Source organism: Sminthopsis crassicaudata, chromosome 5 (genome assembly GCF_048593235.1).
Source record: "Sminthopsis crassicaudata isolate SCR6 chromosome 5, ASM4859323v1, whole genome shotgun sequence".
Lineage (NCBI taxonomy): Eukaryota > Metazoa > Chordata > Mammalia > Dasyuromorphia > Dasyuridae > Sminthopsis > Sminthopsis crassicaudata.
The window spans coordinates 267,275,743-267,302,481 of NC_133621.1; the positions used below are offsets into that span (position 1 = coordinate 267,275,743).

The window sequence follows — 26,739 nt, forward strand, 5'->3', positions numbered from 1 at the left end:
TACAAACGTATGTGTATTAATATACATACTTTATTAAAAATCCTGTGCATTATCAATATAAAGAAAATTATTGCATATGTGACTAATAGTAAATGAGGCTAAAAATAAAAGAAATTAAAAATTATATATCATTATATAAGATTAATTATCTTGTAAAAGAAAAAATTCAACCAATATCTAGTAACCTTTTGAAAGGAAACAGGCTAAAAGAAACCAATGTAAAATTATGTAAAGAACATTGGCAAAATTGAATTATTATCCAAAATGCCACAAAATACCATTGTGAAATGAATAGACTCAAACATATGATTATGAATACCAAAAATAAAATCTAATTTTTTTTTTACTGAAATTGTTAACAGTCTTTCCACTCAGTGTATAAAAGCATCATAGATAACAAAAACTGGTAGTAGATTGTAAAAAGCTATGTATTTTCAATAAATGAAGGGTGGTAATCTCCAAAACTACAATTCTGGACATTATGCAAGAAGTATTAGTGAAAATATACTGACATAAATGAAAAAAAGGATGTAGTATGAAGCAAAAGCACATGTTGAAAGAGGGATTTTATTATCACATACCAAAAGTTATTCTTAATGCATAATCACAATATCTTTGAACAAAATTATTTTAAACAAAAATGGTTAATCTTTATAATTTCATTAAAAATATGATCAACTGTTTAATATTTCTAAAATCAATTCACAGTAGTCTGAATTAAAACTAGTCAGAATGAGCAACATGTTTTAATGGTTATGAAAAGGGTATCTATCTAATGCCCTACAGTATGGATGACTACTTGGAATTGTTACATTACTACTAGCATATTTTTTAAGCATTAACTTGTTCCAGTATTTCTAACAATTTATTCCATTGCAACATTAAATGGAATACTGGGCAAATTATTAGAACTACAAATGTATCAGTATTTACTTACTCCATTTATATTCATTAATCAATACTATGCATTTAAAATTCCATGGGCTAGCTAGACAATATTTTTAATCAAAAAATCAAAATCAAAAATCTAAAAAATGGATATTGGGTTGATTTTGATCATGAATGGTTCCTCATTCTCTCTTTTGGCATGTCTGAGTTTTTACACAAAAAATGACTAATATTAGAAACCTGCTGAAAATACAAATTCCTAATTTATCTTGATCAAAATAACATTGAACTTCATTTTAAAATGTTAAATGCTTGTGAAACCATATTATTTAAAGTCCCACCACTCTTTTTGTCTTCTCCTTTTCAAGTTTTTGTAGTTTCTTTCTTAAATGGATATTTTCATCAACTAGTCTTCATTTTGTTCTTCTATCACATCTAGTTTTCCAGTGTCAGTATTGAGGGTCATAAAGCTATTCTTCTAGAGCATCAGGACACAATTTGATGCTCCTACTTTGAAGACCCCTTTGTTTTGGGCATCTTTAAATCGTTTTGGAAGGAACTTATTTTCCCTCTGCATGTGGGTTGATCCTTCTGTTATGGACTCTTCTCTGAGAAATGATCTGTTCAATTTTTCATTTTCTGTATGAATTTGGTCTTCATATTTCTTTATTTTTATCTTTCACCTGGTTTAATTTTCTCTGTGTAATTTCTAACATTAATGTCTTTTCTCTGAGGGAATGACATAGTTGGTATCTCTCATTTTCATCTTTAGAAATATGAATTAACAGCTAGTCCTTTAAAGGAAGGAACTCATCTTGTAGTTGCTGAAGATTTAGTTTTGGTGTTGGATGTTCCTGATCACGTATAGCAGAACTTACACAGGAAGGATGATCCATTTTTGTCTGTAGTCTTTCTCTATTTTGTTTTTCACCTTCCAATCTAGAGTTCAATATTGCATATTGAAAAAAATTATAAGTAATTGTCTTATGTGTCTTGAAAGATTATTAAAAATGGGTGAAACTTTAAAATAGTTGAAAGGAAATGTTACAGTGAAGTTTGTGAGGGAAATTTGAATTCTAATTTTCAGGATTCTTTTTTAAAATTTAATATTTTTCCTATTGTATTTTAAATAAGTTTTTATTTTCAAAATACATGCAAAGATAGTCTACTTACCCTTACTTACCCTTGCAAAACCTTGTTTCTGAAAATTTTTCTCCCTTCATTCTCCCCACCCTTTCCCCTAGACAGCAAGTTAACCAATATATATTAAACATGTGCAGTTATTCTGTACATATTTCCATTTATATCATGCTCCATAAGAAAAATCAGATCAAAAAGGGAAAAAAATGGGAAGGAAAAAAATCAAGCAAACAACAACAGAAAAGGTAATACTATGTTGACAACTACATTCAGTCCCCACAGTTCTCCTTTTTGCTACAGATGGCTCTCTCCATCACAAGTCTACTAGAATTGATCTGAATCACTTCATATTGTTGAAAAGATCCAAATATATTAAGATCCTTTTGAATCTTTTAAGATATCCATCAGTATTTTAAGTCTTATACTAGTCAAAGGGTCTGCTTACAGTCTGTTTTTACCACTATTTTAATGTTTGAAGATGCAGACTGCATGTTAAATGAAGGCATCTAAACCCCCGAGTCAAGAATTCTGCCTATGCTATTCTTACTGAAGAAAAGAATTTTCTGGAATGGGAAACAGAATTGGAAATGATTTTCAGGAAAAATTAAGGAGATCAACTTGGATTAGAGACATGTTATGTTGTTCCTATTTTTCTTATAATTTTCAGTATTTCCCAACCCTTCATGATTGAGGTATTGAAGACAATGTCTTCATAAAGTTTAACGATAAATGAGAAAATAATTATAATGAACAAACAAGGAATATAACTTGTTGGATTAGAATCATATAGAATGATTGTCTTACTGAAAATATAAAGGACAGGGTCTATTGTGAGGGAGAAATCAATCTCAAATACTCCCATAGGAAAGTCAAAAGAGATTCTGCATGCTGACTTATGCTATTATTGTATATAATAGAACTCCCAGTAAGTCAACCATTATTAGAAAACTAGCATTCATTTAATGTTTCCTATGTACCAAGTACTGTGAGAAGCACTGGGGATATAAACAGAGTCAAAAATACCAATCCCTGCCCTCCAGGTGCTTATGGTCTATATGAGTAAAACAACAATTAAATAAAGGATATGAAAGCAAGTTACATATCAAATATCTTGGAGATAATATCAGAAAAGAAGGCACTTAATTACTAAAGGGACTGAAAATTGACAGTCAAATTTCAGAAAAACCAGGATAGAGTTACATGAAGTGATACATACTTAAGTGAGCAGAATGAGCACATTGTACTTCAATATTGGCTGATGATCCTCTATCAATAACTTAGCTCTTTTCAGCAACACAATGATCTAAAATAATATCAAAAGACCCAGGAGAAGAAATGTTATCTACATCCAGAGAAACAACTGATGGGAGCCTGAATGCAGGTCAAAGTATACTATTTTCATGTTTTTTTGTTTATTGTTTTTTTTTTTTTGTTTTTTTGTTTTTTTTTGTTTTGTTTTGTTTTGTTTTGTTTTGTTTTTTGGTTTTGGTTTTGTTTTTTTTCCCATTTAGGTTGTTTCTTTTATGATGCCATGATTAATATAGAAATATGATTTACATGATAACATCTATATAATCTATATTAAATTGTTTATAGTTTTAGGAAGGAGGAAAGAGAAGAAGGAAGAGAGAAAATTTAGAAATCAAAATGTTTTAAAAATCAATGTTAAAACAAGTCTTTACATACCATCGGGGAAAAAAGAAAAAAGAACGAAAAAAGAAAGAAAAAACAAAAGCAGGTAGGCCAGTTTAGTTGGATCTCTGAGTTAGGGAGAGCAGTAAAGTGTGAGAAAACTTAAAAAATAGGAAGGGATCAAGGTATAAAAGCTTTTAAGTGCCAAAAAAAAGAAGTTTATATTTACTCCTGGAGGTGATAAGCAACCAATACTACTAAAGGAGGAGGAGAAAAGACATGGCAAGATTTATGCTTGAAGAAAATCACTTTGGTAGCTTTGAAGAATCGATTAGTGTGTGGAAGGCTTCATTCAGAGAAAGAAAGAGGAAGTATATAATAAAATAAGCAAGAAGCAATGAATGCCTGCATTATACTGATGATTGTAATTCAATAGAAACGGACCATTATGAGAGATGCTAGAAAGGCAGAAAATTTGTCATTATAAAAAGAAGGAGTTAAGGATGTTCTTAAGGTTGCAATCCTGGGTGAATCAGAAGAAGGTGCTCTCACTGATAATAGATATATTTAGAAGAGGGAGGGCTTAGGAAGAAAGATATTTCTATTAAGGGCAACATCCCATTTGAGATTTCCAAAAAGAAAAAAAAAAATTGCGAAGTATAGAAGGAGCTCAAGAGAGAAACTAGGGCTGAGTGTATATAATTGTGGAAATCATCCCTCCATAAGGGTGCTAAGGGAACTCATGAGGAGCCGATGAGACCATCAAGAGAAACACTACCATTTCCGAGGTTGTAAGCTCCATTACAGCTCAGGCCATGTTATATTCTTCTCTTATCTGCTCTAAAGTTTCACAAATTGTTTTGTATATAACAGGGGACTAGGACATTTACTGAGGAATTTGAATAAGCAGATATTTATGGCATATCAGAAATAGAAACTACCTTTCTAACCTTATTATACATTACTGCCCTCTTTGCAGTCTACAACCCAGTCAGTGTCCTTCTTGTGGTTCTATACAGGACAACACAGAACTCCATTTCCCAAAGCCACACCCTTGTGCAGGGTGTCTTCTCAGCCTGGAGTACACTGCTGCTTTCCTAACCTCCCTCTCCATTAGAATTTCTTTTAAAACTCTTGTTTAGTTACCTTCTTTACTTGAAGTTGCTGCTATTACTTTCCCCTGAAAATCATGCCCTCCTTCCTGCTCCAAATTTTGTGACTTTGTGTTTACATTTATATTTATATGCCATATTCTTGGATTGAATGTGAACTTCCTGATGGCACTTCAGTTTTGCTTTTCACCCTCAGTGCCCACAACAGAGCTTGGTACACACAAGGCACCTGATAAATATATGTTGATTAAAGACAATCTGTGCTTCAGAAAATAAGATGATGAAATAAAAATGGGCACCTACCGGAAATTGTTCCAAACAGGAAGATGGACCACATGCCACTGAATAAAAAAGATTAATTATAGGGTTCATTATACTATTATGTTAAAGATTTTTCATTTTTCATTTCCTAACCTCAATTTTTCTTGATTTTACATTAAATTTTGTAATACAATGCTTCATTGTAAGAGAAATGCTTTCAAGTCTTTACTTAAACTTATGAGTACCATACCTGCCTGCATAGAGTTCTCTATCACATTCTACTTTGTAATGCCTTAATTGGGATTTAGTTTTACTTCTTTCTGAGAATTTTTCCTGGATTGCACTAATGATCTTTTCTATACGCTTAACTTTTTTTTGTTGTGTCCATTGCGATTTTTAAAGTGTTACTGACGATTCGTACATAATAACTTCTTCCTGATATTCACCAAGGTAAACTGAATCTGCATAAAGAAAAATACAAGTAAATAAACATAGTAGGATTTTAAATTCTGCAGGACAACAGCAATATATTTAGAATTCAGATCCTTTGCCACTGATAAAATAGTCTCCACATATGAATCTTAAGATCATACCAAAATATTATTTTGTCAGTAGATTTAGAGTGAATTTAAAATAACTTATTATGCATTATTGTTGATTGCTAAAGAGAATCTCGAAGTTGCACATTTATTAAGAACATTTTGGAGATTATTAATATTTTGGTCACTTAGAGAAAGATTCTACAATTTTACTTATCATGTCAATTGCTTCTATGCTTTTCTATTATCAACCAAGGAAAATTCATAGATCTTATGCTGGCATTCAAAATGTATAATGCACATTAAATAATATAGCACATATAGAATTGAAATACAACTTCCCCAAACTTATTCTACAAACTTTTATTGATTGAGAAAATGAATCTCCAAAATTAAGTGATTTGTCTATACGCACAAAGCTACTCCTTGTACACTTTTAATAATTTACCTTTTCATATTTATTTCTTTTTGTTATATATTGTCCAGTAAAATTGGACTTTTCACTGTCATTTTTCTGCCTCTTTGCTCACAATTTCCATGTAAGAAATCTTTACTCCAATCCCCTAGACTCCTATGACTTACGGAATTCCTACATATCTTTTAAAATTTTACAAAACAAATGATACTTCCAATTTTTAATTTTTTTATACTTGATAGCTGATGTTCTTTCCCACTTTATACCTCACATAGCAATATGACTATACTCTTTATTTACTTGTTATTTTATCATTTAACTGTTAATTATTTGGGTATTTTAAAATTAGGTTTATCTGTATAAGCTCTATCCCCCTCATAGACTATACATTCACTAAGGACAAAGACTTTGTCTTATCTAAAATTTGCGTATTTGGCACACAGTATGCTTTTTGCACTGGAACACATAGTGAGCCCTCTTTGACTACTTCTATAGCTGAAAAATCATCACCCGGAAGTTGAAATAATAATCATTTTTAGCTTGGCAAAGTCTGCCAGAGATTAGATGCCAATACTAGAGCCTCCAAGAACACAAAGTCATCTCTATTCTACTATGGGTCAATGCAATAGAACCTGTGTTTTCTTCTTGGATATAAACTTTGGTTTTGTTGGTTATTTGGTTACTGTTGGTTACTGTTAAACACTGCTATCCACTGGAAAATTTAAAATGATTCTTACCCTTAATATGATTTGAGGGAGAAAAATTACAATCCACTGTATCTGTCTCAAGTGACTGAGTGAGGTCATCAAGTGTTTTTGCAGCCATCTCTCCTTTATCCTATAAAATACATAAAGGCAAAGTAATAAGTCGATGTAAAATTATTGTAAAATAAACAGAAATGATAACAATGACTAATATTTAGGTAGCAAGTTAAGCTTTTCACAGCAGTTATTTATTATGCATTATCTCACAGCATCCAAACAAAAATTTCATGACAAAATCACTACTCATAATTATTTTACAAAGGAGTAAACAGGCTATAAGAGATGTTAGGTTACTTGTCCAAAATCATACAATCAGCCAAGAGCCCAAGAACAGCTTCAAATTCAGGTCTTCTTGACTATTCACTAGGCCCCATACCTACCCAGAACCTGATTTAGCAACCTTATATAAATTAACGTAAATAGTTACAACATCTCTTATACTTAGCCAATATTCTTTATCTTACTTATGAAGGAAATGAAGGAAACTCCAGCAATATAATTAATCTTCTGGCATTAACAAAGGACACATTTCATATGAAGACTATTTCTAATGCTATCTTTTTTCAGAATAAATATTCCTGTTTCATAATGCAGAAAAAGATTCTTTTCTGTTGACTGAAAATTGCATTATTTTCTAAATTAATTTATATTTTAGCAGGATTTATAATACCTTATTATTTTTTATTTAATGTATTCTTTACAAGCCTAAAAGACAAATAATTTATTTCCACATAAATATAAACGGGAAATGTATTGTTGTTGTAAATATTTGATTTTAATATAGATTACTTCAAAATCATATGGTTTTCATGTTTCTAGTCAATCACATAAACCACAGACTATGACATTATTTTATCTCAGAGCCATAATTTATAATAAATACTGATCTTTTCCTCTTTTAAAAGTATTTTTCAATGTGATTTGGAAATTTTGTTTTTAAAAATGTTTGTTTTTAAGTTTCCCAAATCTTTTTTTTAACCTTCTACAATTGGGCATTAAGAAATCCATTATAATTATGTATAGTAAAATAACAAATTTCTGCCTTCCCTATGTCCAAAAAAAAAAAAGTCCAGAAAGATGATCTCTTTTAGTGAAAACTATTGTAATAAAAGCAATAAAGCAGAACACTCTGCTGCATGCACAAGGAACTTAATATAGTTATTGGATGAATAACGACAGTTCATGTTCCCATAGCACAAGAACTTTGCTTACAACAATCCTGCTGATAACCCAGGTATTATCGTCCCTATTTTACAAATGTGTGTGTGATATGTCCTAGATTCTACTGCTAACATTGGCCTTGTGGTGCAGTGGCAAGTGAAGTGAATCTGGAGTTCAAACCCCAGCTCTTCTTCTTTTTCACTGGTATCACTGAAAATAAACCACTTAGGAGCCCGGACTACATGATCCCGGCACTGCCTTCCAGTTCTCAACCCACTCTAGAACAGTGGGAGACAGGAGACTTGAGTCTTAAATCTTCTCACTCCGAGACTGGGATTATTACTAATGCTTGGGTATGTATGGTGAAAACTACTTTTTACAGACAAATGTCAATCCTGCTGTGTTCTGTTACCCCAAAGAGTAAATTGGAGTGTATATCACTGGGGCAGGTTCCCCATATCTGAGAAAAGGAGAATTTCAACCATCAAACAGTGGGAAGTAATGTGGCATGTATAAAAAAGGGGAGTTTGGGCCCACTAGCTTTCCTGGAATGCATAAGTCTCACGCACCAGAATACTCAGAAAGAACACAAACAGAAAAAAAAAAAAAATCAGGAAAACAGTTTTCTAGAAAGAGAAAAAGCACACATTGCTAATATTTTTCTATGAACTAGTCCAATAGTAGTTTACCTTAATTCATCAGAATCTGTCTCACTTAAGGTGCTGTCATCATGACTACAGAGTAGGATATCAGATGAGGAATTCATGTTTTCACAAGTCATACTAGAATCTTTGGAAATCCACTTCTCCTTTTCAGGCTTTTTTACATTTTTCCTATGCATGTCAGAGTCATTGCAGGAAAAAAAAATCCATCAGGGTATCTTTAAATTATTCTTTATAGAAAAATTTTCATAAAACAGTGAGGGAAATTTATTTTTGCTCTTTTAACACATACAACATTTTACTTCTAGAATAAACTTCCTTAACTAAGGTACTGATCATATCATTCCCCAGATCATAAACTTTTAATAGTCCCTCTCTGTTTGTAGTGCATTAAACTGCACTGTCTGCCTGTGAAGCTTCTTCATCTAAATCCAACAAAGATTCCCACATTCCTTCCCAGAAAACAAGGTTGTTTCCAATCACAGCTGTCTTCTCTAGTCTAGGAATAGATTCTGCTTATTTCTCATCCAACTTATTTTTTAACAGACAATGTTTTCCATTTGTTGCCTGTACTTGGACTAAAAAAGATCAGTCATGTAAATGCAGGTTGTTGTGATTAAACAATTTGTGTGCAAAATATCAGGAATTTATCAAGACAGGCTTCCTATAGAGACAAGGCCAGGAGAAAGTCTTAATTGATGATTGTAGGTTGAATTCTAAGAATTCATAGAATCCAGGAGGAGGGAAGTGACACTTTCCTTATACTATGCCCTGATCACAACTTGTTTGAAGAATATGTTCATTCCTGGGAGATATATTTTAGAAAAGACAATTAGCACTCAGAATAATTCCAGAGAAGAGAAATCAGGATGGTGAAGGAAAAAGACCTTGTTAAATAAAGGGCAACTGATGATGTTTACCATAAAGAAGAGAAGAGAAAGAACTGGGATGAAAGGAAGTAGTATATGTGCTCAAATATAAAATAAAACAATGTTTAATTGACCCTCCAAAGGCTTTCAATACTAGGCACAGGAAACACATTTGGGATCAATGTATGAAAAACAAAGAACACAAAAGCAACCCACTTCCAAACAACTAAAACTTATTTAAAAAGGAATGGACTGCCTATGGAATTAACACATTCCTTTCTCTCTCTCTCTCTCTCTCTCTCTCTCTCTCTCTCTCTCTCTCTCTCTCTCTCTCTCTCTCTCTCTCTCTCTCTCTCTCTCTCTCTCCCTCTCTCTCCCTCCCTCCCTCTCTCCCTCCCTCCCTCCCTCCCTCCCTCCCTCTCTCTCTCTCTCTCTCTCTCTCTCTCTCTCTCTCTCTCTCTCTCTCTCTGTGTGTATGAGACAGAGACAGAGAGACAGGGACAGAGAGACAAAGAGAGGGACAGAGAGATTGTACATGCTAGTTATAACTTTGAGCAAAGGTAGTAAGATTGTTCTTTATTTACCTCAAATGACTTCACAAACCTACCTGTTGCTCTGTTCATGTAGCTTTTAGATAACTTCATCTTCCTACTCTGATAAAGTTTCAAAGAAGAAATTTAGTGGGAAAAAGCACATTTTGTAATCATTCTTGATATCCATTTTATTCCATCATGTAATTTTATTCTCAGATTTAACAACATTTAAAAAGAATGCTTGCTAGCAACTTACCCTCTTTTGATGCCCTTTTTGTCAAACTTTCCCAAAGAATAGTAATTTCTCTGGTGCTTTAGCAGCATTTCCTCTCTCCAACTGCTAAACACACACCCCAATGAGTTATTTTTACCCAATGGCAAGAAAAATTTTAAAAACAAAAATATTCACAGCAACCACTTTTTGTAGCAGCAAATAACTGGGAATGGCTAAGCAAATTGTGTTTTGTTGATGGATGCATGGTCATTGTGTATGGTTAGAAATCATACTTATATAAAAGCATAAGAATATTTATATGAATTAATGCAAAATGAAATAAGGACAACAGGACAACAATATAAATTTTGACTATAATAATGTTATTATTGAGGACAATAAAATAACTGCAATTTAATACTGTGAAATTATAATGTCAAAGCTTAGTCCAGATGAAAGGGTATCACCTCCTATTTATGCAGGGTGGAAGACTTTCAATATGGAACACTGCATGTAATAGTGATGTATTAATTAGGGATGTTTCACTAGAAGGCTAAGGAAAGAGATCTTGAAAAATGAAGCTGATATAAAAGTAATACAAGATGATTTTTAAGAAAGGAAACTTTCTCTCAATTGTCCATTGCTTTCCTGTGTCTTACTAATAAGTCTAATATGGTTTCACTAATCAAAGGAATAAAGTAGATAACTTTCTGTCTGCATGCAACTATGGTCACAATGTATGAATACTGGCATTGAAGCAGGGAAAGATGCCCTTTTTCAGTGTCTCCCAAATAAGTTATATATTGTTGTTTTCCTAATGTATCTAATTTGTTTTTATCTTAAACTTAATTGTTCAAGGAAAAGTTTTTTAAGGCTATTAAATTACTTTTCAATTTTATTTTCAATAAAAGTAAATCCAGGCTTAATTTTTCAAACACTCTCTACTTTCTAAATGTTAGTCCAGATCACTTCCACATTTCAGCTCTCCTAAGTTGGAATTTTAGAGGTCTTCAAGTATGTACAGTCCCAAAATGAATTGTGAACCCTCTTTACTGTATTCCTGTGTCTCATCTTGTGGTGCTAAGACTTTTTTAGATGGGGCAGCAGGTAGTTGTTATTTGTTTTTTTCCTCTTCCTCAACCTGTCCAGTAGCCACATGAGCACTAGAAGGCCTTAAATGCTAGGTGAGCACTGCTCTCTACAACTCTGTCAATTCCCCCTTTTGATTCTTCCATCCTGAAAGGATATTAGCCTTTTTTCTCCTCAGGCCTGTCTTACAGAGTGATGTGTTGGTAAATAGATCTTTTTAATGAGTTGCATGTCTGCAATTAAAAGTGTGAGGTTCTTGAGATTCTAGGTTTTCTGAGTTTTTTGGTGGTATCCGCAGTGCTTGGCTCATGATAAGCACTTAAACGGGTTCATTCTTAGACATTTCTCTATTGATGGGAAACTTTTTAACATCTAAAAGAACCCAACTAATTTTTGGAGTAGCTGTAAGCCTATTCTCATATCTCATTAGCACTTATTATTTATACATTTGCAAACATTTGAAAATTCCCTTGCTTTGCTCCTTGCTATCCATATCTTTTTTTTCATCCTATTCTTTTGGAACCCCTCAAAGGTTATCTAACTCTTTTAATATACACTGATATAACAATTCCAAAATAAAAGAACATACTTACAGTAAGGAACAATATACATTCATGGGACCTTCATTCCTTTCTCAGCAAAAAACAAGTGGATGCAGAGTGAATCAGAATCTAGATTTTTAGAGCAAACTAAACATACCATGAATGTTAATATTTGATAATAAACATATTTTGAATATTTTGACAAACTTACCCCTTAAAAATTGGTGCCCAAGTGCTAAATTTTCCCTGGAGGAAATGCCCATTATTGGAATTTCTTCCCCAGGAAGTGTGTTTTCTTCATCTTTACCAAGCTGATGATTCTCCATTGAAAATATCTCATTAACGTTGCCATCTCTTCTGTTTTTAGTTAATTGATCATCTTTTCTCTCGAATGACTCCATTTCGTTGTGTTGATGCTTTTGCTCCACCTAAAAGGAAAGCTTAGTATCATTGCCACTTTATTCCTTATCTGCCTCTGTGAGAGAGATGTGTGTGTGTGTGTGTGTGTATGTACATATATATGTACATATACACATATCTATTCTTTAATACATAATATTTCATATACGTATTTATATGCTAACTTAGGTACAAATACTAGATTTGTGATTTCTCTAGTACAAGGATCTACTTGAAGAGAAAATTCCCTCTACCAATTCCACCAATAACTAGAACATGGAGATGTTTATTGACTTGCCTATCTATGTCAGAAGTTGGACTTGAAAAAGGTCTTCTTGGCTCACTATCAAATATGCTATGCTAACTTTAATTTTTTCTATTTTATTTTGAAATACACATTATCCTCAATAGATATTACCTTCATTTTTATATCATAGTCAAAAATGATGATAGTTTTATAAGTTTTGTTAGAAAGCAGAAAAATTGGTTCATTTTTCAAAATGATAGCTTAATTATCACCTCATTTTGTTTTCTCATCCTATTTTCACATGCTTCTCTCATTTCTCTCCTTTAACAAGCAGACAGGGATAAAGAGATAAAATAGCTGACTTATTTTTGGCCTTTTTTACCATGTCCCTATGACGAACAAATAGACCCAGTTCATTTTTAACTATAGGATGATTGTTTCCAATCCCATTTCTCATTTCTTTTTCCTTATTGTCAAGTTCAAAAAAGTACTACAAAAAACAAAAACAAAAAATACCCTAAAATTAGTCATTGAAATATTGGGTTAAAAACACAGGAAATTGAGGAGAGTGAGATTTAGGCAATGTGACTGCTACATTATGGAATATCAGTGCTATTCCCTGTGCAGGTGCACTGAATCACAATCTTTTTAGGAAAGAAAAAAAAATTAGGAAAAAACAAAACAAAACAAAAAAACAACCTTAGTCTAATGCTCTCATTTTGTTGATGAGGAATCTGAAGCACAGATACATTAAGTAATTTGGTCAAAGTCATGATAATAAACTAATAGCAGAATCTAGTATTTCTGGGTATAGGCCCCACATTTGATTCAGAATGAATTTGCATTATTTCGTACTTTGTAGAGAGATAGACAGTTGTAGATTGATAGATTTCAGAGTTAGCATTGAGTTTCTCATCAGAAGTTTTAAGCTTAAATACCAAATTGAGATTCTATTTCCTTGTTTGTAAAGATGTCCCAGCACTTTATAGGAATAGAAATGAAGATCAAATGGGAATACTTTGTAATGAGAGTTATACTCTCATGATGTTTGGACAGGACCTTTAAGATCATCAATGGGAGTGACTCCAAGTGAGGAAACTCCCTCCATAAAGTCAGGTCAGCCTCTGCTTCTAGTAGCAGTTGCCTGGTAAAATCAATAGACTTGCCCAAGATAACATAACACATTAGAAGCAGCACTTGAATCTAAGTCTAACTGAATGAGTTTGGCTCTCTCTCCACTATCCTCTCTTTTATCTTCAGTTATTATTGTGAAAGGATAATGATCATTATAAGATAGACACATAACAGTACATATGAACCAAGAGACTCTGGCCATGTAGTCTAACTTCTCTAAGCCTAACTCTTCCTCAGTGATAAGATAAGGGGATTTGACTCCATGACTGTCAATGTTCCAAAAAATAAAACTCAATGAATGAACTATACTAATTTAATAGTATCTAAAGCCAGTCTCTTGCACAACCATATCACAAGTCAGTGTTTTGCTATTGTTTTGCTATCTTTTCTTCTAGTTTACATTATTTCTAAGTGCTAAAATGACAGGTACCTATAGCAAATTAAAATATATTTTGAAAAAGCAAGTCAATGCAAGAAGAGGAGCACTAAACTTGAAGAGAGAAAATCTAGGTTTAAGTTTCAATTCTGTAATTTATTAGTGGTGGAATAGAGAAATAGTAAATTGATGACTGATATTAAATGATTAATTAGCAAAATTGTGTTTCATTTTGTTTTGAAACACAAAAAGTCATGATTTTAGTTATATGAGTAAAGGTAAATAAGCAGATTGTCATAAATGTATTAATTTAGTCAGATGAATTTTTTAGAAATTTCCAAAGTTTGGCTTATGTTTTCAGTATTTTAAGTCACAACACATTACATTTGGTTAAGAAAATAAAAATGACCATAGAAAGCAAAATTCTTTCAAATGTCATATATTACAAGGATTTGCATAAAAGAAAATCTGAGTTCTTTATATGTCTTTTAGTTTGTGTTCTAATTATCTTTAGGCTTATCCTAGTTCTTTTGGTTACCTAGTCTAATATTTCAATTTGTATGTCTGATTTAGAAAATTCATTGGTTACATGCCAAATATTTTGGAAATTGATGGAGTAATTTAGATGACCAAAATAAAAACTGTAAAAAAGATTTTCTGGATAATTTTCTTAATGCAACTTTCAATGTAAATTGTACAAATAGCAAGCATGTGAACATAGCATTTTCATCATATGAAAAATCAATTGCACGGGAGGATTGATGAAGATGAAAAATAAATAGAATATAGAGTGTCAAAAGGTGAATCTACCTCTTTTTCTGATGGTATTTTTTCTTTATCCAATGTCAGGGACTCTGCTTGCAACATTCCTAAATCATTTGTTAATCTTTGTGAATCTTGCTTTAATTTTTTATCCAGGTGCATTTTTGAGATTTTGTCCCCATCTGGAAGGGAGTATCTCCAATGCCTTAGCTCACTGGTAGAGTTACTGGCATTTTAATCACTATCCTCAAATGATATTTCTATATGTTTGGTTTTCTTCTTACATTTTCTTGCAATATAAAGTTCAGGCTTTTTTTCTTGGCTGATTGCATCTTCCTTCATTTCATTTGAGCCCGCTCTTTTTATATTTTCTTCATTATAAGCAAAATCTTCTTCATATATATTAGAAGTACATTCAACTTCTGTGTGAATATCATTCTTAGGCTTTGGGGTGCCAAGAATGTTTTCTTGCAAAGTGCTCTGTAAATTCTGGAAAACAACATTTTCCAAATCATGCTCTCTTCCTTCAGGAAATGACGGATGAAGTCCTGCAGGGAGAGGGCCTTGATATGTCTCCTTTTCCTCAGAGTCACTTAAGGTATTTGCCAAAGTAGATGTAGCTACCTCTCCAAACTCATCTTTTTGGAGTTTCTCTTGAGTGTCATCAGCAATTTGGAACTTTTTCTCAATTTCACCATGCACCTGTGTTAACTTAGTTTTCTTGATTCTAAATTTATTTTTAAATTTCATTTTTTTCTCTTTGTCCCTCATTTTTTCAGGATTTTCTGTGCAATTTGTATCTGCATCTAAATGTATGTCCTTAACATTAGATTTCTTATTGAATTTTGCTTGTGGAGATCTTCTTTTCCAATTCAAAAATGGGAAACAAAGACACTGAAATCGTTTCCTAGATGCTGTTTGTTCTGGTATGCTGGTTGTTTCCAAAGTAACTTTATCCTGGGGTAATGAAATAAGGACAAAGAACAATTAGAACTCAAACAAATAATAGTTAAACTTAATCTTTTAATCTTAGTGTTTTACATAATCCCAAATCATCTATGTTTCAAAAGAATGTTAGAAAAAATTAAATTTTCTCTAAATGAAAGAAAAAAAATGAAATTTTAAAGTAAGTTTTAGCTAGGATATTTTGTATTAGGTTAATATTATACTTGTATTGCATACTATGCATACTATATTCCCAAAAAAACAAATAGAAAAATTTCTCATTTCATATTTTAATAGTTTTTCCTGCTCTAAAAGGACAATTTTTTAATCAAAAATAGATTGTAAAGAGATTTTGTTTTTAACTGATAAATTTAAATGATAAATTTTGAAATAATAATACAGATATGTTCTGCCTAATCTGCTTAGCCAAAAAAAAAAAAGTAAAATATAAGGTTGAAATGGGATAAAAAATTAGAGAGATATTTTTAACTAGTAAATTTTTTCACCACATTTATGTGTTTCTCTATTATTCATTTTGTAATTTCTTTGAATTAAAGTTCAAATAAAAGTGTAAAAATAGCAAATGTAAATTATGACGTAAGTGTGAGGAAAACTAGAATGTGATTTAAAGGAAACTTATTTTCAAAAATATATACCTATATAGATTGTCCCCTTCTGAGTTCAGTTCGAGTCCATATAATCTCTCTTTTTTAAAAATTAGAGGATAAGACTGGGCAAGAGAAAACAAATGCTTTTTGCATATAATTAAAGAATAAGAGATAAGAAATGATTACAAAATGATAACTTAGGGACATTAATAGAATTATTCAGCCATGGAGTATTAAGTAACTCTTTCAAAATAGTCAAAATGTGATTCCCTGACCCAGTATAATCATTCAAATGTTCAAATGAGTTGGGATTATAATTCTATAATTAAATGGGACAAACCACAATATCGATGCCTACCTACAGATATTTTGGAATAAATTGTTTTTAGAATCACATCATTTACAAATAACAGTCAAATTTTTTTTTTTCTTGTTCAGTCATGTCTGACTTTTTTCAAGACCTACAAACAGCTTCTTCCGTATCTAAAGACCCACTGAATTCTATTAATTGCTAACCCTGGCCAAAACAATCCAGGAGCCTGGGACTCCACACACCTTCAAGATCATAAAAAGGAAATCCTGGAGTCCACTCTTGGCAGGAGCCCTAAAACATGGTGTCCTTACACTGGCCATGTGAGAGTTCCTGTCTACCCAGGGACCAGCTCTGGCCCTGGCATCTTTCTACCTTTACCCTTACTTCCAAACCCCTACAATACACCTTTTTTTTTTTTTTTTTTTTTCTTTTTTTTTTTTTTTTTATCAATCTAGGTTTTCGGGTCTGTAAATTCCTTTACAGGGACTCTGCGCCATCACTAGACTGCTTTGAACTATGTATCCTTGCACCAAACCCAAAGGGGTTCCCCTTCCCTAACTCTCATCAAATCTTCCTGACTCCAGATCTGAATCTCTATCTCCTATGCCACTTAGTTGTTGACAAATATGTAGAATATATTTATACTTTAAATTGCATTGAATGTCATTTCTCCAAAATTAGACATTTATTAACTCCTACTTGAATTGAGATGGCAAAATCTTATTGGGCTGATTTTCATTATATCCCAAACAAACAGATTCAGCAAGAAAACAAAAGCACTACAACTGCATAAGAATATCATCCACAATATCCCTAAAAAGTTGACAGTGAGCTTCCAGCTAGAGACATTAATTGTTGGGGTCCATATTGCCTTCTAAAGCAGTTATGTTTTTTGTTGCTCTATCCATGATGGAGAATCTGTTATTTCCTTTAATGAACACAGATCAAGCAATAGAATCTTTTCATGTAAAACTAAGGGCTGAAGTATAGACCTCAATGATAACTATTTTCTGTTCTATATCATGGCTATTCCTGTAGCTGAAACCTATGGATTTTAAGAAGATATTCAATTCACTGATTTGTTGATGAGTGTGCTAGTATTTGGGCAATACTCAGATTAAAATTCAATAATTAATTCACGAGGATGTTATCCGATCTGAATTGTTGATTTTTAAGAAATCACATTGGAACAGTCATTTCAATTCTTGTTTCTAGGCAGAGAAATAATGATTCAAAAATATGATTGAAATGTATTGTCTAGAAAAGATTGTGAAAAGGTTGTGAACTGGAATCTCGTTGTAGAAAGATGGTGTTGGGAAGGTAAAGCTGTGTGACCTGCTTTGTTTTTCAAGCCTCTCTTGTCTCTTGATTGTGCAGGTTGTTCTAACAAAATGAACATGATAAAAAGACTATTGAGAGCAGATTCTATCTTGCAAAAAGCATCTGAAACCTGGACTTTAGAACTCTTCTGATTTCAGTTAAAGAAGATATTACTAGTTAGTGAGACTAAAGCATGACACATCCTGAGTCTATTCCCCACTGAGCTCAAGTAATGTGGTTAGGGTTAGCACCAAAAAAAACCCTTCAGCTAATTTGCACATTGAACTGAAAAATCTTTGCCTAAAATCTTTGAGTAATTACAGTTTACCAGGGAGTTGTCATGGTATTAGGAAAGGTTAACGTTGTTATGAATTCCTTGGAAGTTCCATCATGAGTAATAAATAGTTCCTGCATATTTCCCATAAGAAAATCCAAAGATGAATCATTAAGAATTCATATGTGTTCAATAGAACAAAATATACTAGATATCTCAGAAGTTTCACTTTAAAAAAAATTCTCATCATTCTAAAGATAGAAGACTAGATCCAAGGAATGTCAAAACCCAGTGTGCCTGGATTTCAACAAGTATTTCAAAAAGTTTCTCACAAGATCTTTGTGGCCTAGGAGAAAAATGTGGACTGTATTAAAGAAAAATTTGGTAGATTAGGAGTAGTTTCACTGGGTGGATTTTAACAACACCAATTTTCCTGGAGGGCAAAGGGTAGCTTTACCTCCAGGGCTTTCTCTATCCAACACTTTACACTGATAATCAGGATGAAGTAATAGATCTAATACTTATTAGCAGAATTGTCAATGGAATGGGATTGATAGAGGATACAGAAGAAATAAATCAAAGAACTGAGATTCCAATGGATCTTTATAGATTAGAACAAGGAGGTAGTGCTAACAAGGAATATCTCAAAGGGGACAAATTAAAATACTGGAATTATATTTTTAAAAAGCAGCTGCATATGTATACAATGGGGCAAAACAGTTTTTCATAAAAATTCTCCAAGACCAAGAAATGTTTGTTAGTGGGACATAAGTTTAATATGATGAGGGTATCAAAAGGGATTATATGATCTTTGCAGCAAAAGTGACGGGCCTTATTCTATCTTCATAATTCCACATTATTATGTTTAGGTAGGACACTGGAAAAGTGCAGTCCAGAGGAACTAAAAGAGTCATTAGAAATCAACCACGATTTATATCATAGGACAGTCTGGTAATTAAGTAGGGGTGTCTAGTTTTCAAAAAAGACAATTTAAAAGATGCCAGGAATCGAGAAAGAGCTATCAATCTGTCAATCCTTTCCGTGTCCTGGGCCAGGTGAGGTTTCCCGTGATGTCATCAAAAAACTAGGGAATTTCTTCAACTTCATTCTTTAACTCAGAACCATTAGCCCTGGCTGCACATTATAGAAAGCTGTAATTTAGCTCACTATAAGAAAACATCCCAAACTATCAGAGCTGTTCAATATACAGTGGGCTGATTTACTTGGGGAGTAACTTTTCAATCACATCAAATTTTCTACTTTTTTGGGGGGATTCTGCAGACAGGATTTGTTAATTCTGACAAAGATAAACTAGATTCACTTTGATCATCAATGGTAAGATATTATTATGATGGCACCTTCAATGCCATACATTGACATTTTTATATATTGATGGAATGTAGTATATTTTTTCGAACGAGACATACATTTCCAGATATTGATATTCCAGGTTATCCTGCCATCAGTGACAAAAATGTTAGCTTGCCTAACAAAAAAATCAGAACATATTTTTTAAAATGTGCTCTTTCACATGCTTCCAGATCTATGGTATTTCTGTTATCATAATTATTTTGCTGAATAAAGGGAAAACAATGAAATAATCAAGTAGTTTAACTAACTTCTTTATCATTTAAGAAATGTTCAAAATTGCAGTATCTTTGGATTACTCTTTTTCTTCTATTATTACCTAGCTAGGGTTGGAGTTTTGCTGTTGGTCCCTATACCCACAAAGAACATTTCAACTCCTAAAAAAAAGACAAAAATACATTTTAAAGTACACTAAGTTCTGAAAATCACTTCCAGTAAAATTTGTATGAAAGACACTTTTACTAAAATAAAATATCAGAAATTACAGTATCTATTGTTGTATAACAAATGGTCAGTAGAATGATTTTACAGAGGCCTGAGGAGAATTACATGATGATGCTCAGAGAAATAAACAGAATTAGGAAATCATCATGCATGGCAACAAGAAGAATATACGATGATCAATTCTGATAGATGTGCCTATTTCCAACCATGAGATGATTCAGATCCATTCCAATAATCTTGTGATGAAGAGAGCCATCTACACCCAGAAAGAGGACTGTGTAAACTGAGAATGGACCACAACATATCATTTTCACTCTTTCTGTTGTTTGCTTGTATTTTGTTTCCTTTGTCAATTATGTTTTTCCTTTTTCAATTGATTTTTCTTGTGCAGCAAGATATTTATATAAATATGTATACATATATTGGAATTAACACATATTTTAACATATTTAACATGTATTGGATTACCTGCCATCTATGGAAAATGATGAAGAGAAGAAAGGGAAAATTTGGAACACAAGATTTTGCAAGGATCAATGTTGAAAAATTACTCATGCATATGGTATATAAATAAGAAGCTTTAATAAAAATCTGTAAAAAAGGAAAATTTAACATCACTTTTCCATACCTGTTCCTGGTCACTTTTATCAAAAATGTCCTGGCTTCCATCTGGTGGTCCTTTACATTTCAATTCTTGTTTCAAGTCTAAGTAATATTTAAGTGAAAATTTATTTTATTTAGAATTATTTTTCTTATATGAATGAAATCCTCTCCTTATTAACAGTAATGACAGTTGTGACAGATAATGATTTTATCTATTGTAATCTATGTTCAGATAAGTCATAAAATATCAGAAATTTCTACCTTATTAATTAATTAATTTGATTATTTTGCTATTTCAATCTACTGCTAGATTTTAAGCTTTTTGTGAGATGCTCATTTTAAAACCTTTCAGTTTTGTAAGTAATTTTTAAAAAAGCATCACTGGTCTAATTCTGCAATTATTAATTCAATGTTATTACCATGTAAAATTCCCCTCAACTTATATAAATTAACATTCATGAAAAACCAAGCTATTTACAGAGATATTGATAATACATCTCAGAAAATAAAATTTAAAACTTTGAATATCATTTATTTTATGATAAAAATTAGTTTATCATACATCAGTCCAAAACATCTTAACAAATTTTGTACTACCATAAACTATATAAAGTTAGGCTTAGTATATATCAGTCTACTCGGCACTAAGAAACTGAAGGAGGGTTAGAACGTTGACAATGGAAACAAATGCTTCCATAACAGCATGAAACAGATTTAATTAGTAATATAACCATTTTAACTAACTTGCTTATTAATATTTTTGCTCATAAAACTAGGCTAAAAAAGTCATTAATTTTCCTCTTTCTAAATACATAATAGACAAATTGCCTGATACATTTCTACCCTTATTGTTTTGTTTTGTTTCCTTCATTCATGGATGCACCATTTTCTGATTGGGGAAGACAGTGTTTCAGTGACTATGGACAGGTGGACAGGAGAGACTGATAGCATATGTGCTGCTAGAAGTGACCCATATTTCTTCCTATGTGTATACTCTGTGTGGGCGCCATTGCAAGTCTGACAGTTCAGTGATGATGTTATTTTTTTTTACCTCAGAAATTAATGAAGTAGACAATATATAACTCATACTCATTGGATAGGAGAAGTCACCTTCTGTCCATCAGTTTCTAGAATATCTGGAACAATGAACTCATTTGATCCATAGTTCCCTTTATGAAAAGTTCGGAAAAACAAAAGGGTATTGTATCTAATTTGAATAAGCCTTACAATGGATGACAGTGTCATGTACATAATAGTAGGTACTTTGTAACTTTAGTCTATCGTGTTTTTGTTTTTGTTTTTTGCTGAGGCAATGGAGGTGACTTGCCCAGGGTTGCACAGCTAGGAAGTTGAAGTGTCTGAGACAGATTTGAACTCAGGTCCTCCTGGCTTCAGAGCTAGTGCTCTATCCACTATACCAACAAGCTGCCCCAGTTGATCATGTGTATAATGAATATGCCTTTAAAAGAAACCAACAAATTGAGATATTGGGAAATAATTATCAAGAAGACTAGTAAACTCCAGAAAAACTTTATGGAGTTTGCACATGACAAAGTTTCTGAAAAGGGAGATTTCACCAGATGGCCTGAAAGGACACAGGGCAGGACAATATGTAGGAAAATGATGAAAATAGTTTGGATGAAAAAGAGGGAACACAAACAGGACGAAGTAGGGCTGAAAAGGTGAGAGTCTTCCTGTCCAGGGCTTTAGGGGCCCCCATTTCTGCATCTGCTAAATTATTAGTGGCAAGTGATTTCCCTCTCCCCTTCCCCAGTTATGTGAAAACTTTTCTTTTTCAGTTTGTATTTTCCGTTCACCTCATTTTAACATTCTTAAACTATTGTTACTAGACTCTAAGGTTCAGCAAAGTAGGCCAACAAAGAACTCTCAAGGACATCTGGAGCTCCTCCTATTCAGTGTGAAAGGAAAGGAGTCTTTGGTTGCTCTCTCCCCACCCTGGTTCCAAAACAGCATCTTCCCCTATCTATTTCTCACTTCCTATTGCCTGCTCTTTTTTTCACCCTTTCTCACTTACTAACATTTATTGACATTATGCTAGAGTACAAAAGTCTGAACAGAAACAGAATAATCTAGCAACTTCTGAAGGTTTTTAAAAATGAATTTTTATGACAAGTATCTTCAGGTTACACTTTACAGGAAGTAAATAAATTAAAGACTTCAGCATCTGGGGGTGAGAGACATCAATGAAGTTAGAGAGGCAGGCCTGCAATGAGGAAGGTTTCAGCCCAAGTTCCACCTCTGAAACACACTGGTTGTGTGACTATGAACAAACTTTCAGTGCTCTAGGCAATTCTCTGAGGCTTTGTTTCAATGAAGTTTAAGGTCTAGTCTCTATCACCAAAAAACAAATAAAGAAAGAAATAAATGATGTGACATGACCTCATATCATAGAAGTTGTCATCTGTATAACTAACCAATTCAGCTGAAAAGTAACTCATTCAGTTTGCTAAAACTAAGCACATTGCAAAGGCTGGAGGAATATTAGCAGAGACACTTCCTAGAGCCAATTAGTCACTCCACATCATGTATAGCTTATTTCTTTGTCCATTAACCTCTTGCCTTCAACAATATTGATTATAGTACTGTGAGTAGCAGTGGGACAACATGCAATTTCTTATCTTCTATCTATTTGATGATACTTTACTCCAGCCCCAACATTCTATCCCCTATTTTTCCAGCTCTCACATACATTATATTTTTGGTTGCTGAGGCAATTGGGGTTAAGTGATACTCAACTAGGAAGTGTTAAGTGCATGAAAATAGATTTGAACTCAGGTCATCCTGAATTCAGGGCTGGTGCTCTATCCACTGCCTAACCTATCTGCCCCTTCTTTTTCCTTTTTTAATTGAAACCCCACTTTCTACACAATATAAACTTACCTTCATGTTGTCCCAAAGAAATAACGTCTTGTATATTTTGACTTGTAGATGCAAATATATGTTCTGAAGATCTTTCCAAGACACTTTCAAAAGAACACTGATAAAATGAAAACATCAACAAAATTGTTAACAAGTCCACTGATTAAAGTACTCCTAAATGTTTTCTACAATTAAATTGTGAAGAATTTCCACCTAGAGAGAAGGATCTATAGAAAACACAATATTTTTACAACATTTTCTTCAAAAGAACCGTTTCATGCTTACACTTTTCATGATTATTTTCTATCTTTTTTTTTTCTTTAGAGGAGATAACTCTGAGTTTTCATACAGAAATGGTTGAACTTGTAAGGAAGGATAAAATTCTAACTCAGGATATCATTATGATTGTCATTACATAATACATAAAATAATATTTTTCACATGCTAAATATATGTGAGAAGAAAATGTTTTTGTACATAATCCCTCTTAAATAGTGGCCTATTTAATAGAGGCCTAAGCTTGGAATCAGGAAGATTGCTCTTTATGAATTAAATTCTGGCCTCAGACACTAGCTGTATGCCCCTGGACAATTCATTGAATCTCATTTGTCTCAATTCCTTACTAAGAAGGAAATGCCAAACTATTTCTATTCCTTTGACAAGAAAATACTAAATGTGCTCTTGAAGAGCCAGACACAAATAAAATGATTAAATGACAACAAAGCCTTGGCCAGTCCAATTTGATCTATGTTTGACCTATCTATCCATCTATCCATTCATTTATCGATCTATCTATCTATATATGTATGTATGTCTGAAATGTGTATATGTATCTAAAACATATACACACTGATATATATTATACACTTATTCCAATATATATACATGTCTACTATAAATATATATATAGAATTATATATATATATATATACATATATATATATATACATTAATACAAAAATACATACAAAGAAAAACAAACAAAAGACAAAATGTTTTAAAAAGTATATAAAAAAGATGAGAATATGTCTTATATAAATTTGCCAGTGGCATTTCTCTAATCATCACAGAAACAGAAAATTTAACTTAACCACAATGCAGATCTATTATGCTATATAATTCATTGTTACTAGTTGGGTATTCAATATCCAACTCTACCCCTCTCTCATACTTAGATTAGGAGTTTTTCTCTTGGTTTAATTTCTTGTTCTCATGCTTGATGTTTTTTTTTTTCCTTGTTTTTGCTGATGCAATTGGGGTTAAGTGACTTGCCCAGGGTCACACAGCTAAAATGTGTTAAATGTCTGAGATCACATTTGACTTCAGGGCTGGTGCTCTATCCACTGTTCCACCTAGCTGCCCCTCTGCTTGCTTGCTTTAATTCACTTAAGGACCCTCCAAATCATGAGGTTGTTTTTTATTTTTTTTTAATTTCTCAAGTGGTATCTGATACAAAAAAACTGTCTCCTTTCTTCATTTTACATACATTCGTAAGCACAGGCATATTTGTTTTCTTGTTTTCATATTTTATGCTTCTATCTTTGGTTATTTCCAACATAAAGCTGAGAGCTAATCCATTTAACTGTTCTTGTTGCAAAAGAGACTGTGCTGTAATTCAGATTTCTGACACTCATTTGCCAGAAGAAATGGAAACCATCTGACTTTTCTCAAATTCCTAAAATTTAAGCAATCTATGAGATAATTCCATTGAAATGTTTCCCGACAACACATTAAAAAGTTGTCAGCTTGTAATCATATAAGCCCCCCAAAACTTTGCAACTTCTTCATTTCTATTTATGATACTTATATTTTACAGGTACTTAGCCTTTAAAAAACTCAGTTATGGCCTTTTCTCTCTGCAACCCAATAATGGGTACATACTGCTGAATCTTTCTCTAAAATGAACAAGTTATTGTTTAACATTTCATATTTCCACAACCACTCCATTTTGTTTTATTTTATCATCTTGCATCCTACTGAAATGACTTTTTGGCCTATAATGTATATCTGTTCCAGGTAATCTTTCAGTCTGATTTCAATGTTTTTTAAAAATATGTTTCAATATGTTATTATACTCTATATGAAAAGACAGTGACTCCCAAGACTCTCTCTTTTATAGAAAATAATTTATGTTCCCATTACAGGTCCTCTATTATAGCTAAATGTCAAGACTTACATTACTTGGAAACATCCCTATCTTTTGCCTATCCTCTCTCCTAGAAGTTTTCCTCCTTCTTTTCTGCCAATCAAGTTTTGACCTTATTATTAAGGCCTAAGTATTACCTCTTGTCTTTCCTGATTAAGCACAATTAATTATGTCATTTCTTTTGTATTGGACTCAGCAGTAGTATGTACAATTTGAAAAGAAAAAATATAGCTATATATAATATGTACACACTGGGGCAAAATTGTTTTTCTTAGAATGTCTTGTGACAAAGACCTACACGTATTAGTTATTGTGCTATAAGTTTAAAACGATGTGACTTTCAAAAAGGCAAAAGTAGGACAGCATTCTTACTGAGACAAGATAGGCTTATACCCTGTCTTGGTAAAATCACATATTTATTACGGTACTTAGGACAATGGAAATTTGCAAGTTAGAGGACCCTTAAAGACTTTAGAAGTCATCCATGACTTCTACTCGATAGAAAAAATACATATTTAAAACAGAAGTCTTGTACTATGTGTGTGTGTGTGTGTGTTTGTGTGTGTGAGGTGTGTGTGTTATAGGTCTCTTTTAGTTTTGTAAACTTATGGAACACTATTCAAAGAAATATTTTTAGGTTTATAAAATAAAAAACACAAGTTTATATAGGAAATGGATTAAAAATTAGAAAATCATTCATCCATTCCAATTGCTACCACCACAAATTTATGATATATAACTGGACCCTTAAGGGAACCCTATGATACCTTCCTTATCAAGTGACTATCCCAATCCCCACAGCAGCTCTTCCACAACTTTTCATCCTCTCTCAAATTTTCCATGGTTTCTTTCTTGCCCACACTTTGAAATGAGAAATTTGCTTCAAATTTTACTAAAAAAAATGAGGCTGTTTGAAATGAGCTCCCTCACCTCTTCTCTTCCACATCTCCTATCTCTCAGATGCCTTCTGCCAATATCTCCTTCATTCCTACCTTGCATGATGAAGTAGGCTTACTCCTTACCAAGCTTGAGCTTTAAAACTTATTCAGGTGACCCTGTGCCATCCCATCTCCTCCAACAGATTTCCCCCCTCACTCAT

The 26,739-nt window shown here is 32.6% G+C and overlaps 1 protein-coding gene and 1 long non-coding RNA gene across 2 annotated transcripts in view; both read right to left on the reverse strand.

Annotated features, from left to right (window-relative positions):
* Positions 1-5,365: 5,365 nt before the first annotated feature.
* LOC141544592 (uncharacterized) lies at positions 5,366-8,696 on the reverse strand. The gene is made up of 3 exons (XR_012482675.1): positions 8,602-8,696; positions 6,725-6,824; positions 5,366-5,494 (listed from the first exon to the last, which is right to left on the reverse strand). It is a non-coding gene; the product is annotated as an uncharacterized LOC141544592 (long non-coding RNA).
* A 6,160-nt stretch (positions 8,697-14,856) lies between these two features.
* The window catches only part of LOC141544591 (uncharacterized), a 64,802-nt gene continuing 52,919 nt past the window's right edge, over positions 14,857-26,739 (reverse strand). The window contains exons 9-11 of the mRNA XM_074270964.1: positions 23,516-23,612; positions 20,640-20,716; positions 14,857-15,696 (exon numbers count right to left, since the gene is read on the reverse strand). Of these exons, the coding sequence (XP_074127065.1) occupies positions 14,974-15,696; positions 20,640-20,716; positions 23,516-23,612 (897 nt within the window). The 3' untranslated portion in view covers positions 14,857-14,973. The remainder of the gene's footprint in view (positions 15,697-20,639; positions 20,717-23,515; positions 23,613-26,739) is intronic.